General features: G+C 46.0%; 1 protein-coding gene across 2 annotated transcripts; it reads right to left on the bottom strand.

The window, feature by feature from the left end:
- Positions 1–260: 260 nt before the first annotated feature.
- Positions 261–8,843, bottom strand: LOC124691957 (rab GTPase-activating protein 22-like). Of its 2 annotated transcripts, XM_047225247.1 has the most exons (12): positions 8,369–8,842; positions 7,663–7,761; positions 5,496–5,599; positions 3,774–3,928; positions 3,114–3,596; positions 2,898–3,020; positions 2,730–2,818; positions 2,442–2,642; positions 1,678–2,085; positions 1,126–1,209; positions 631–1,017; positions 261–549 (listed from the first exon to the last, which is right to left on the bottom strand). In XM_047225247.1, the coding sequence occupies exons 1-11, from the start codon at positions 8,513–8,515 to the stop codon at positions 994–996; spliced, it is 1,917 nt and encodes a 638-aa protein (XP_047081203.1). In that variant the 5' UTR covers positions 8,516–8,842; the 3' UTR covers positions 261–549; positions 631–993. The 2 variants fall into 2 exon arrangements, with proteins under 2 accessions (XP_047081203.1, XP_047081202.1); XM_047225246.1 differs by having other exon boundaries at positions 3,114–3,928; positions 8,369–8,843.
- Positions 8,844–14,067: the final 5,224 nt, after the last annotated feature.

The raw sequence follows: 14,067 nt of genomic DNA, 5'->3' as shown, positions 1-14,067 counted from the left end.
GAGGTGGCAGTGTTCGATTTATTAAACCGTTGGACGAGCAATGAAGAAAGGGATGTTGATGTGGTAGTATAATTTATCATCCCTACATCATGATGCAACTGTTGATATTTTAGGACAGTTCAATTTTGGTGTGGCTAGTGAAACAGGGTTGTTTGCGGAAAAAATAATCCGCATCTTGGTTAAGATAATCACCTTTTATATTTCCTAGAAAATCACCATCCTGGGAGAAATGCAAGTATGTCAACAGATAAACACAACACTGTCCGCGACAACCAGGCTCTTCCTATTATTCTCTATTGAATGAATGAACTAATAGATCCGTTAAATAGACTTATACCCATTTTACATTCCTTTTTTCTGTTTCATTTCGACAAGACACCGGCGGTCAAGAATTTATAAATAGCATCATCAGTGTCGTCACTATTGTACAAAAGAAACAATCACAGCAGACATTGCGGGATCCCTTTCTTTACACTTCCCGCTTCCAACGCCGCATCTACAACTGTTACCAAGTATACCCATGCTCTTATGTACACATTCCCTGAAAGGCTGAAACAAGGTATGCAAAAATCTGTCAACTATTATCTGAGGCCAACACGAGAAGCAGAGATAGATTTGCTTTATATCTACCTTGAAACAGATAGTCCAGATAGTCCTGGACATGCTCAAGACACGCTGCTTCAACTTCGCCCTCCTTTGACATTGGATTTATGGTTGGATATAATTATGTTTTTTTTCTCTATAAGGGGGAACATGAATTCTTCAAGTTCCTTTCCCATGACTCCGGACCTCTCCAGACCTCTTTTCAGTGACTAATCAAGGAGACAAGCAAAGTTGTACTCAAAAGCCCGACTAATGTAGTGAGTGGATGATGCTCTTCTTCCTCAGCTTGACAGCCATTGCACAGGCATCTCTTTACATTGATCTTCAGTATTTAATCATGTTTTTTTCTTCTAAGGGGAAACTTGAATTCTTCAAGTTCCTTCCTCATCACTACTCCAGACCTCCTTTAAGCGACTGTAATCCAAGAGACAAGAACAGTAATAAAGAAAACTATGTCATGTGTGGATGATGCTCATGTCCACGAGGAATTTAAATCTTAGATGTGTCCATATCGGAGTTTACCTTGTGCAAGTACTTCTTCCTCAACTTGACAGCCATGCGCACACATCTTTTCACATTAATCTTCAGTATATTGTCATTGAACATCTGAACAAAAATTGACAAGATCAATTCCGGAAAGACAAAAGGAGTATGTATATACAAATACAGTTGCAGTAGATCTAAACTTGATGAAACTGGCACACCAAAATCCATCCAATTTCAGCAGGAGAGCAACTTTTACACCGAGACCTACTATATAGAGAATGACTAGTGGCTGTCATAACTTGCAAATGTGTCAGAAAAAAAACATAATTATATCCAACCATAAATCGTCTACCTTACAGACCTATCAAAACAGAAATATGCAGTCCTAACCATAACTCGTCTACCTTACAAAAACTTAACTCATCAAAATGCATCAGAACGATATTTAACACTTCACAAGGTCTACTGCGAATAAGTATTAGTAGATCATGGACCAAAGGCTTTAAATAACATGAGAACAAGCAGTGACTCAAGAATGAAAAAAAAATAGTGACAGGAGATTGAAAAGAGAGTAGTGACTGGACTTGCCTTGATAGTATCATCTATCGAGTGTGTACCTCTGATAATCTTGTGTCGATTGATTATCAGAATTGCTGCAACACAGAATATAGGCAGTTCATTGTCTCCATTCTTTGTCAAAACATTTGTGCTCAAATGATGCGTCTGCTGATGCCTTGCCCAGATGGTAGCACCTGACAAGCCACACAGAGGATTTTGTGTGCTAGACTTCACTCCATGGTTGCAAGACCCACGCATTTCACCGTTTCTACGATAGAATCTCCTGCTTTTGGATTTTCTTCTAGTGAACTTGTTCACCCGGTGCTCTTCTTTGACCTCGCATGACAAATCCTTCTTTGCATCTACTAGCAACGGTTCTAGGCAGTTCTCTTCTAAATTCCTGATTGCGTCTTCGTTAAAATCAGCAGCCCACATCATCTGAAGACACAAATCACAGTTAGTTAACAGAACACGACTATACTATGAAGAGCATTTAAACATATTAATTGAATTATGTGGGTACTTCGCTGTGATTACTGTATGGCCAAATACCACATTTAATTTGTAGATTATGCAATGCAGGTAAAACAACCTTGTCACGAACATTAACTGTGATTACTGTAAGGCCAAATACCACATTTAATTTGTAGATTATGCAATGCAGGTAAAACAACCTTGTCACAAACATTAACTATTTCAAAGAATTCTCACCTAACAATTTTTGCATCCAAAGAAAAAAATTCTATATAGAAACTAGAAACCGTCCAAATCACATATGGAAATGCCTGACAGACCTCCCACATGCTGAGCGACTCCTCAAAAGATAGCTCTCGACGAAAAAGCACTAGCAGCATCCGGAAAGCAAAATGAAGGCTTTCAGCACCAATTGCTGATAAATGCTCAAATAACTCCGTATCTGACAATTCCACTATCTTCCACAATGATTCCAATTGCTTCATAACTCTTGTTGGTCCCTCGATCTGGAAATTTTCACGCTGAGGTGCAACAAAAGATTATTACATGCATTAAATCATGCAACCTAACAGATGGCATTATCATTTGAGATAGTTGCTAATAATTACCATCCTTCTCAGTAGCATCTCAAAACACCAAAAGGCATCTGCATCATCCTCGTATAGGACAACAAAAGGGGAAAGCAGATCGCTCATACCTACAATCAACTTATACCATTTAGTTAAGTTTAATTAATCGAAGTAAAATGATGTAATGCTCCATTGAAGTATGCAAACCTTGGCAGTATCCAGTGGAAGGATCAACCCATGCATAAACCGCAAGTATATCCGACATCCTAGCCATATTTCTCGATTCTGTATAGAAATCAAGATGGCTATCTGTTCTGACAACATCTACCACTGCACGAGACATTTTTGATCGTTAGAACACAATACGACAATCATAATAGGCCATATTAATTGTGTGGTGTGAGGAGAGAAAGATAAGCATACCAATTCTGTGAAGTGTCCACAGCCATTCGGCGACTCTGTCTTTGTTGGTAACCGGACTGTCGGAGTTGGTTACATGGACAAAATCTGCTTCTGGTGCATCAGATATCTTCAAAGAATCTACTACTATTTCACTGTTGTAGCCAGTAGTATCGTCTAACCATCTATCCTGTTTGAACGCGTCTGAGTGAAAGATGGCTGAGTCACTGTTGCTAGCCCGGAACAGATCACTGGGATTGGACTCTATAATGAGATCTATGTTATTATTGATTTGGAAGCTGTGCATGCGTTCGTCACGTTGCCTTAACCTATCTTCAGGAACCGGGAAACTGCAAAGGCTTTCGTCGATTCCATTGGCATCCCCGCTAGCCTTTGAGAACAAGTTTGCAGCAGGCAGGGAGGGATACTCCATGAAGGTCTCACTGTCATATCTTGGTTCGCCCATGTCGCTGCAATCCCCAGAGTCTGACAAGCAACTATTCACCGCTGTGGATGATACCATTAATTTGGAAGAATTATATGCAGAGCTATCATTATGTACTTTGAAACCAACTAGTTCAACCGATTTGCTACAGCTGTTTCTTTCTTGTGACAGTGGTGTGCCACCAGAGTCATAATTTAAGTTAGAATTTTCTACTGTGCTGCCAGGTGTGTGTTTTGTACCTCGTTGACTTGTGCTAACTTCTTCTCTACAGTCGGTTTCTTTCGACGTAGTCCTGACATCCATCAGCTTCGAGCCAACAGCATATGCGAGCTCACCTGTACCAATGCTTGGGTGCATACTCTTGCACTGCTTAACTAAACACTGATATTTCTCCCTTCATAGAAATAGAAAAAAAGCATGAGGTTAGGCGCTTCCGAAAATGCCCACTGCTCGCATGTGTAAAACCAGAAATGGTAAACCATTCCGGTTAAACACAGAAGTTTGAATTAATCAGCCTTCTATGAACAAATAGCAATGTAAAAGCAATAAATGTAAAACACTCCAGCCTCTAGGTGTTAGGAAAAAAATAACTGTATAATCAGCTAGAGTATAATATTATGGTACAAAATCATGCAAAGTACCTCCTAGACTGAAACTAGAATCCTTGTAGCACCACTAAGGAATAGATAATCATTGGCCGGTAATGGTTCAAGGAATAAAAATTAGTTGGCTAACGATATGAGTCTGTGGCAATGGATATGATAGCCCTTCATGGTAGATTCTGAACTTGAGTCTGGTTGATATCATCTGCCATGTACATGAAGATGCACACATTTAATATTTGGCATGGATGGCATGCATTATGGTAACTTATTATATACTGGCGGGGGTGAAGCAAGAAACTTATGTAGATTGTTCACCCAAGCTACCTATCAATCGTGTAAGTTAGATTCCCCGTATTTCATTTTCTCTGTGTATGTAACACATAATATCTTCTGAGCCATCAAGGGGATGAAGGGACCTAAGCCTTAAAGTGTAGAGTACACTGTTGAAGCACAAAACTGCATGTGAGGTGGACTGCACAAATATATTCAGTTATCGAGCCAATTATGCTTGTCACGGAGCGAGTAGGCGCAAAAGCATTCAGGATGGAGTCCTAGACAGCACTGCTGCCCCCATTGCACCCGTTGCGAACGCTGCCACAGGCATGCTTCCTCCAACAGGCTTCTGTCCACTACCTTCCTGGGTGGCTGTCTCCTGCCTTTGTTCCATTCCTTCTTTCCACCCTAGTCAGTTGTCTCTTCTCTCTCTGTTCTTCTGTTCTCCACTGTCTTCCATGTTCTTCTTTTGTTCTCCCTCACCTCATCTACCTGTGTTGCCACTGCTATGGTCTCCCCAACCAGCTCTGCATATGCTCTATTGCCAGCATCTCCCCAGCCTTCTCTGCCTGAGCTCTACTGCTAGGATCTCCGGAACCTGCTTACCTGTTTTTCTCTACTACAGAAGTGTAGAAGTAGAGCTACTCTATCTCTAATTGGTATCGAGATTGACCTCGCTAATTTGTTGTTCAAATCAGCCTTTCAAGTTCACCTGAGGGAACAGTTTGGTGTGCGCCTTACCGGCCATGCGTCTGTCAGGTTCCATGATTGCCTAGTTCACAGTGACAATCATGGAGCCAATTACATCAAATGTAGCAGCCGTTATCTCCCATGTTCTACACACAAGTACAAACCAATGGACAACTGTAGCCTTTGGCAGTGGTTTTATGCTTTATATATAGAAGACAACGAGGAAACTGGAAAGGATGGGGAGATTTAGCTACAGCGCTTCCAGTTTCGGTATAATGCATAAATAGCCAAATCAATGCCTAATACAGCTATTATTGAAGATAAGCAAATAGAAAACTAATTTGCCGGTCAAACTTCTAAAGCCATGGGACTTAACAGAGAACGAGATCAAACCTTCGAGCAGCTCTTAGTTTCCTCCTATACTCTGTTGTGCTACTTAAGGAATAGCATCCAAGAAGGAATTCCCAAACTTCTGCTCGGATAGAGGGATCCATACCCTGCACATCGATAATGGAGGTCAATAGTTGCTGTTAAAAGCAGAAGACAGGTGTCGGTGTGCTTTCTTTGTTTACACACAGCTGTAGGATGGAACATGCTTCGGTTCATGTTGAAATGGTGTACATCAAAATGACAGTGACAAAGTAATCTGATTCATCTGGCTTATTGTGCAAATTCAAGAATCACCCAGACCAAAAAAGATCCGTATAATTAATTAAGAAATGCAAAAATTATTACAATCAGCACAGTTAATCCAAACTTCCTATTAGCAGATGAATGGTGCATCAAATGTGAAGCATCAGAAAAATTGTTGTCTCGGTCAGCGGATCCTCTAAAGTGAGACCATGTGTCAAATTTAACTGTGTAAGATCAGATCAACGTGTAAAAAGTAATGTCTAAGGCAAAATCAATGTGCCAAATGAAATATGTAAGCCAAGTGACATTTCCTGGGTTCTGGTACAGAATACCAGTCCATATATAACTGTGCTGGGGCATAGAATTTTCAAGACGTTGTGTGAAAGGCTAAAAACATATGCATGATAAAGGCACACAGGTGTACAAGGTACAAGAAGATGAAAATTAGATCTATGAAGCATTTGTCAATTAAGAAAGTATTTAATGTGATACCAATTAAGTATCTAAGGTGAGATCAATGCGTCAAGAGAAATAGGGTGCGGTAATTTCCTGGTACAGGATACAGCATGAATATAGTGTGACAAGATAGCTGTCTAAGGTGAGATCCATTTGTGAAATTAAGGGTGTGTTTGGTAGCCCGGGCCACCTCAGAGTAACTATCTCCACTCATACATGTTTTTTTTTTGAGAAACACAGTACAAACGCAGACGCTCACATACACGCGTATACACTCACCCCTATGAACGCACACACGCACACCCTACCCCTATGAGCACCTCCGGAAGACTGGGCCGGCGGATTGGATCTTGAAATTGACGAAGTCACCACAGGCGCCTCGGAACACTCATACATGTTGACCTCATACAAGCCCAACTAAGATTTTGTAGGTGTTTGGTAGCCCGGCCTGGTTGAGAAATGGTGAGTAGAGAAGTTGTTTGGTATAGGCTGTATACGTTGAGACGTGCTGAGTCCGAATTTTTACACAAAGGTCCTTAAGCAGAATAAAAAAAAGCAATCGGGTCCTTTCTTGGGGAGGCTGGCCGGAGCTGTGGCTCGCGCCTGGCGAGGAAGAGGGGCCTGGATCCGGCGTGGCGGCGCGAGGAGGAGGGGCCTGGAGCCGTCTTGGCGGCTTGAGGCGGCGGACCGGGTCCATTCCATTCCGGTGGAGCTTCGCCGGTGGCGAGCCGGGAGGAACGGCGGCCATTGGAGCTACCGCTCGGCGGTGGGCGGTCGGCCGCGTCGAGGAGGTCCTGTTCCCAGCCGTCCGGTCGCCGGCGAGCGTCTAGGGAGAGGCGGCGGTCCGCGCGGGGCGAGGGCGTCCAGGGAGAGGCGGCGGCCCGTGCATGTCAAGGGGCGTCTCTAGGGAGAGGCGGCGGTCCGCGCGGGGCGAGGGCGTCCAGGGAGAGGCGGCGGCCCGTGCATGTCAAGGGGCGTCCAAGGAGAGGCCGCGCTGCAAGGTAGAGGCAGCCATGGGCGGGGGGCGCAGCCGGCCGACGGCCAGAGGAGGGATGGCGGCCATGGGGCGGGCGGCGGCGGCCAGTGGAGGGGTGCAGAGGAGGGGCACGAGAGCGATGCGGGAGCCAAGGGAAAAATGAAGATGTCGGGTTGGGGTCTGGGGGGTGCGCGGGCCGCTGCTACAGTGGTTTGCGGGATTTTCTCATCCCGGCTCTGGGGCGTTTTCCGTATCTCCTCAGCACTGCGCAGATGGGAAGAGCCGGCCTAACAAACATAGTATCTCCTTCAAATCTCGGTTGGGAGGAGAATTTCTGAGGAGCCCCGGTCTACCAAACATGCCCTAACTTTCTAAGGCCTGATCAGCGTGTTAAATTAACATCAAATTTCCCTGGGTTTTCGGGGTGCATAATAAATCATCCTGGTATGATCTGCCTCAGGTGCGCATAGGTACAGTATTAGTTAGTGAACTCACTCCCAAGACGATGAACTTTAGGGTCTTATGGAACCCTGTGACCCTTCCTTCAGTATCGAAGCAAGCGTTCCATTTCTCTGGCCTGAGCATCTTGCCCCCCTGTACAAATGCAGAAAGGAAATGTGAGTACTGGCAGGCAAAAGAAGTGACCATGAATGGTAGTGTGCGCGCGTGTGTATAATGAAAAACATAAGAGTTTATGCTGCAGGCTAAATATAGAAACACAGATTGAGAAGAAGATTAGATAGCGACATTTAGATGAGGAGCCGAGAAGCTCAAGTGCTGCAGCAAGCATTGATAATAAAGAGGATTATTATCCTCCCTGATGGCATTGGCATACAGTACTAGTACAATTGAAGATGGGAGTTGTGATCAAGCTGTGGAATTGCAGGAAAAGAGAAAGGGATTATCCAAAGCAAGGGAGGTGAGTATGCATCGAGCTGTGCACATGTGTATGAAGAAGCAAAATACAGTCTATGTTCTATATTGCCAAATGTAGAGATGACTATACGCTGACTGCTGAGAAGAGTGGCTAGCTAGATTTAGAAGATTAGTTAAGAAGCTCAAGTGTTGCAGCAATCAGTGCCACTAATGGTGAGCATTACTGGTGTGATGGCATTGGCATATACTACTATAGACACATATACATACAGTAGTGAGCAGAATCGAAGAAGGGATATGTATGTGTATTGAAAGGATAGGAAACCTTGAGGTAGTAGGGGTCGGGCCCCCCGCCGCAGGGGTGTTCGCGGACGAGGGAGCCGACGCCGCGCTGGAGGTGGCCGCCGCACATGATCCATGACCTGATGGAATCCCCGCCGGCAGTACTGCTGGGCCTGCGGGGCTGGGACATGGATGGAGTCCGATTCGGACGGATCTCCTTCCCCTCTCCGGCGCGGCACGGAGGCAGGGGAAGTTGGATCTCCGGCGCAGGCAAATCGAATGAATCGGGGGATCCAAATCGCTGCTAGTCCGAGTCCACGGCCTGGTCGCCGCGCGCTAACTGCTCCCTAGCGAGCTCGCCTCTGTCCTGATCTTAGTCTTCGAAGAGAATGAAGCCGAGATTAGCCGCCGCCGCCGCCGCCGCCGTGCCTGGGAACGAAGGAATAGTCTCCGTCGACCGGCGCGGTTGCTTGGGTGGGAGACGTGGGAGAGAGAGAAGAGGAAGAGTGGAGGAAGCAACGAACCTCTCCGTGCAGGTAGAGGGTATTTCCAACGACCTAACAAATTAGTACTGTTCAAATATGGGAATTGCATCTACAAAGTGTGGAAATTCAATTGCCTTTCCATTAGTAATTCATTTCACTAAACTAATTTTCAATTCATCGTAAATCAAATTCTTTTTCAATTATAATATGATATGTGGCAGGGGGGAAAATACGAATCCTTAGATGAAATTACTAACGAGCTTTATAGATAGGCTACATGTTTAGTTTGCTATCTTTATAATTAGCAACAATGATGAGGACATCCGTACCTCACTACTACCTCTGTCATTGATAAATGAAGATGAACCTGCTGTGAAGCTCAAATCCAATGAAGTTAGGATTGGACCAATGACACGAGCTCGTGCGAAGCTACTTAAACAACAGGTGAACTTGTTCCTAAACGATATTGTGATTGATGAGAACTTTATACCGCCTAAGTGCTATTACTTATGTATGATCAGGTACGAGGAGGGAGCAAGCATCGCACGAGGAGGAGAGGAGCAGCTGGACCAGAAGATGGACGTGAAGCTGGACATGGAGCCGGACATGAAGACATCCCATGGACGCGCGAGGGAGGAGCGGGAGGCATGCGCGAGAGGGAAGCTGAAGTTCAGGCCGGTCCCAGGCCCGGTCCGACCGGATTCTGCGCCAGGTCATCCGGTCACAGACCCGGTCCGACCGGATTCTGCGCCAGGTCAGCCCGGTTTCAACCGAACGCGACGCTTGTGCCATCCGGGCACTATCCAGTATGCCCGGGAGCTTCGCCCGGTCACCACCCGGTGCCAGGTCCGGTTTGAACCGGACCGGCCGGTCCCAGACCCGGTCGACCGGCCGCCAGACCGGCCGACTCCGAGTCTATCTCGACCAGATCTATTCTGGGTCGGTTATTTCCGTACTTTTTCGACCTGAGGTCGTCCTGGACGCCTATGTAAGTCCATAGGACGCCCCCAAAGTTGCTTGAGACCACGTTTAAGATAAACCCTAGTTCATAGTTGTTTGCTAAGCAAAACTATTGTTCCCCAACTCTCCAATTCGTTGCGATCCGGAGTTTTATGCTGCGAAAGTTTGTGTGATCTGCTGTTCCATTGGGAATTAGAAGATTACAATCTACCGCTTCGTGGTCGGCGGCTACGTGCGCAAGTGTGTGGAGTTGCGAATATCTTGCAGGGTTGAGAGCTGTTGCGTTGGCATCAGGAATCAATCGAGAGACTTCGTCGCGTCATACAAGTTATCCTCCTCATCATCATCGATTTCATCCGCTGCTACCATCACGTGTTCATCAACACCCGTCGCTTACTGAGAAGATCGGGCAACCCCTTATCATCTTGGTATCAGATTTCCAGTTTTCCTCGGTAAGCCATCCACAATCGACCCCATAGTTGAGTTGTGAGTGTTTTCCTATCCGGAAAAAGCCATAAAAAGTTAGGGTTAGAGTTTTCCATAGCCTTAGATTGCACTAATTCCAAGTTTTAGTTGTTTTTCGTAGTTGTTTTTGCGTATCTTTTTCTTCCATCTAGTATTTTTAGGGTTTGAGTTTATACTATCATCTTGTGTTGTCATATCAAGTGGTGTCGAGTTTTTGTTACTTTGAGTCCATATAGCGTACAGTGTGCTTGTTCCCAACCATAGACACGGCCTTTCAATATAAGTGACTAGGAACTTCCCCAGAAGAGACTAGTTTTACCGCTCGACAGGCTGCTCGTTAGGTTTTTTGTGCTTTGCAATTTCTGTTGGCCGTGTTATCAAGGAGTTGTGTCACAAAATCAAAAAAAAAGGAAAATAGAAAAGAAGCAAAAAGAGCTACATAGCTGCGTGTTATACAAAAAGAAAATACAAAAAGAAAAGTGAAGTGCTAGTTGAATCAAGTGAAGGCCTAAGTTTACTTTACTGCACCCGTAGTTGAGCAATCTTGTGCCTGTCGCGTTGAGCTTTGCTAGCGTCTCTTTTGTGCATTGCAACCTTTCCTACATATAGTTGCATTGACCCATTATATCGCCTTGTGTGAGTATCATTGGTTGTCTACGATCAGCGCTAGAGCTTATTATTGGTGCAAATAGGTAGCCCACCTACAGCCCCACATATATCCTGCTTTGTCGTGTGATTTGTTCTTATACCCTTGATATTCGCTTCGCTACATCCGTGCACTAGTCCGTCAATCCAAGTTGGTAGGCAATACTAATTCACTTTGGAGTGGTAAGATTTACCTTTCTTATCAGTTTTGAGTGAGTTGTGAGAGTACCACCAAAGATTTTTGTTTAGTGCACTAACCTACTAATCATGTCTTCTACCGAGAATGTTGATGTGATGCAGAAAAAGGATCCAGCAGCGACAGTTACTTGGCTGGAATTTGAGGCACTTCGTGATCACACTTGAAGGTCGATGAGGCACTTCGTGATCCAGCACTACGAGTTGCTAGTGACGTGTTGGACAAGGATATTCAGAGTGTACACTTGAAGGTCGATGAGGCTACTACAGCGGTTAACACCGTTCAAACATCCATGACGACTCTTCAAGCATCTATACAGACGTTGACTAACGCCGTTGGTGAGATACGTACTATGGTGCAACCACAACAACCACCACATGATGACGATGGCAGTGTGCAAGGCGACAATGCTGAAGCTGCTAATGCTCAAGGGCGTGGTATGGGTCGTGGTATTGGCCGTGGTGTTGGTGATTTCCGTGGTCGTGGTTTTGCCCCCGTCGGAGCCCAACGTGTTCCTCAACAACAAGAAGATGGTTTGGGTAAGCCCAAGTTCTCAATTCCCGGATTTGAAGGAGGTACCGATGTTGAAGAATATCTTACATGGGAGCTAAAGATTGAGAGATTATGGCGTTTACATCCCGACTATACCGAAGATAGGAAGATCAAGCTTGCTTCCTCTCGAATTTGATGGCTATGCATTGCGTTGGTGGGATGGACTTGTTTGTGCCCGAGAAGAAGATGGTGAGCTGCCCATTATCACGTTGCGTGTTATGAAGGCGGCAATGAGAGCTCGTTTTGTGCCTACCAATTACTTGCGTTCCGTCTTTGACAAGTTGACCCAATTGAAACAAGGTGTGTTGATAGTTGATGCTTATTACATGGAGATGGAGATGCTTATGCAGTGTGCCCGTGTCCGTGAGTCTCTTGAGATGACACTACAGCGATTTCTGAATGGTCTCAGATTTAACATCAAGGGCATTGTGCGTTATCACACTTATGCTACTATGAATGAGTTGCTACATCATGCAAGAGAAGCTGAGTCATAGTTGGCTGAAGAACTGCAAATGAAGGGCCGTGCTACAGGCGTTGGGCGCTACACACCCCGCGCGCCGCCCTCCATGGCGCCATCATCGCGCCCGCGGATGTTCCTATTTCGTCTAGCAAGCCGGTCTCCAATGTGTCTAACACAAAGAAGCCCGTCCCCTGCAGCAAGTGGAACTAGTTCTAACATGTCGACAACACGCAACCGTGATATGCTTTGTCATACATGTGGTGGCAAGGGTCACTTCAAGCGAGATTGTCCTAACCGAAAAGTTATGATCATTAATGAGGACAATGAGTATGAAACTGGAGATGATGTTGATCCCAATGCTCCAGATGAGGATGATTATGACAGTGATGGTTTTTATGCTTTTCCTTCTGAAGCTCAAACTATTGTTGTCTCGCAGCGTGTTCTTAATGTGCAGCCGAGTGCATCTACACAGCGCTATAATTTGTTCCAAACAAAGGCACTAGTTGGTCCTGACAAGGCTTGCAAGGTCATTATTGATGGCGGGAGTTGTCGCAATTTAGCAAGCAAAGAGTTATGTGCCAAGCTGAAACTGAAGTATCTACCGCACCCGCATCCATATTATATTCAGCGGTTGAGCAATAATGGTGAGATGAAGGTGAGCCACATGGTACATGTTGATTTTGAGATTGGACCGTATAAGGATTCCATTGATTTTGATGTGGTTCCTATGACGGTTTGTCACCTACTGTTGGGCCGACCATGGCTCTATGACCGTTCTGTGCAACACAATGGCCGCGCCAATACATATCACTTGGAGTTCAAGGGCAAGAGAATTAACTTACAGCCTATGTCACCACAACAAATTGTGAATGAGTCTCGTCAGAAGATTGAAGTAAACTTGGAGGATGCATCTATAGATAGGCGAGAGAATTGTAATGTCGTGAGTGATATAACGAAAAGTGAGAGAGTGAATTCCTTAGTCTTATTAGCCACCAAACAAGATATGAGAGAATTCTGTGAGGATCCTACAGCCATGCCTCTTGTGCTCATGTACGAGTGTTGTGGGTATACTTCATGGGTGTACCATCGACAGGTGCCTAGATCCGGCGAGCCCGGGTGGCCCACGGACGGTGATGAGGCATGTGGCCCATCGGGCGGCCCGATCTTGCCGTTGATCATGAAGGAAGAAGTCCGGCCCAGGATCAGTAAGCCGGATCCGTACCGACATTAGGAGGAACCCGGATCCGTGGAGGCCCATGAGGAACCCGGATCCAGTACGACGTATATGGAAGGCGGATCCGTGACGTACACGGCAAGACATTGTACCATAGTTAGGCTATCTGTAATCCGGCTAGGACTCTCCATGTAAACCCTAGATCCGTGCGCCTTTATAAGCCGGATCCTGGGAGCCCTAGAGGCACAACCACAACTCATTGTAACAACGCGAAAGCGCCCGGATAATTCCGGACAAGCGGCGGTAGGCACCGTCGTCGTGCGGGTGTTCCGAAGCTGGGTAACTCGCGTACCACCGTCCCGTGTGCACTCCGCCCTATGGCCCCTACTTCTTCTCCCCCTCGTGAGGATCCCTCCTCCGAGGTACCGTCGATTAGGCAACGACGGTTGGCGCCCACCGTGGGGCTCGCGGCGTTTGGAGGCCGGGAACCGGGAGGGTTCCGCCATGGGAAGCTACGACGACACCATCGCCGTGGGGCGTGTCCTTTACGCCGGAAATCTGCCGATCGTCCCTCCGGATGAGTGTTGGATTCCGGCTAAAACCGACCCCGTCAAGCTCTCCATCGTCCCAGCTTGGCGGCATACACATCTTCATCGGGGAAACCGTCGATTCCGACGGAAACCCACCGGTAAGTAACGCCGACGCGACCGTCGCCGAGCGGGACGCGGTCGCGAAGATCCGATCCGAGACGCGAGAACTTCTTAGCGAAGATTCCGCCTTAGATCCGAAAAAACCAAAACCCACC

The sequence above is a fragment of the Lolium rigidum genome, chromosome 2 (assembly GCF_022539505.1).
Source record: "Lolium rigidum isolate FL_2022 chromosome 2, APGP_CSIRO_Lrig_0.1, whole genome shotgun sequence".
Taxonomy (NCBI): Eukaryota; Viridiplantae; Streptophyta; class Magnoliopsida; order Poales; family Poaceae; genus Lolium; species Lolium rigidum.
The sequence above is the reverse complement of the archived record's forward strand: the minus strand, read 5'-3'. Positions and strand labels throughout refer to the sequence as shown.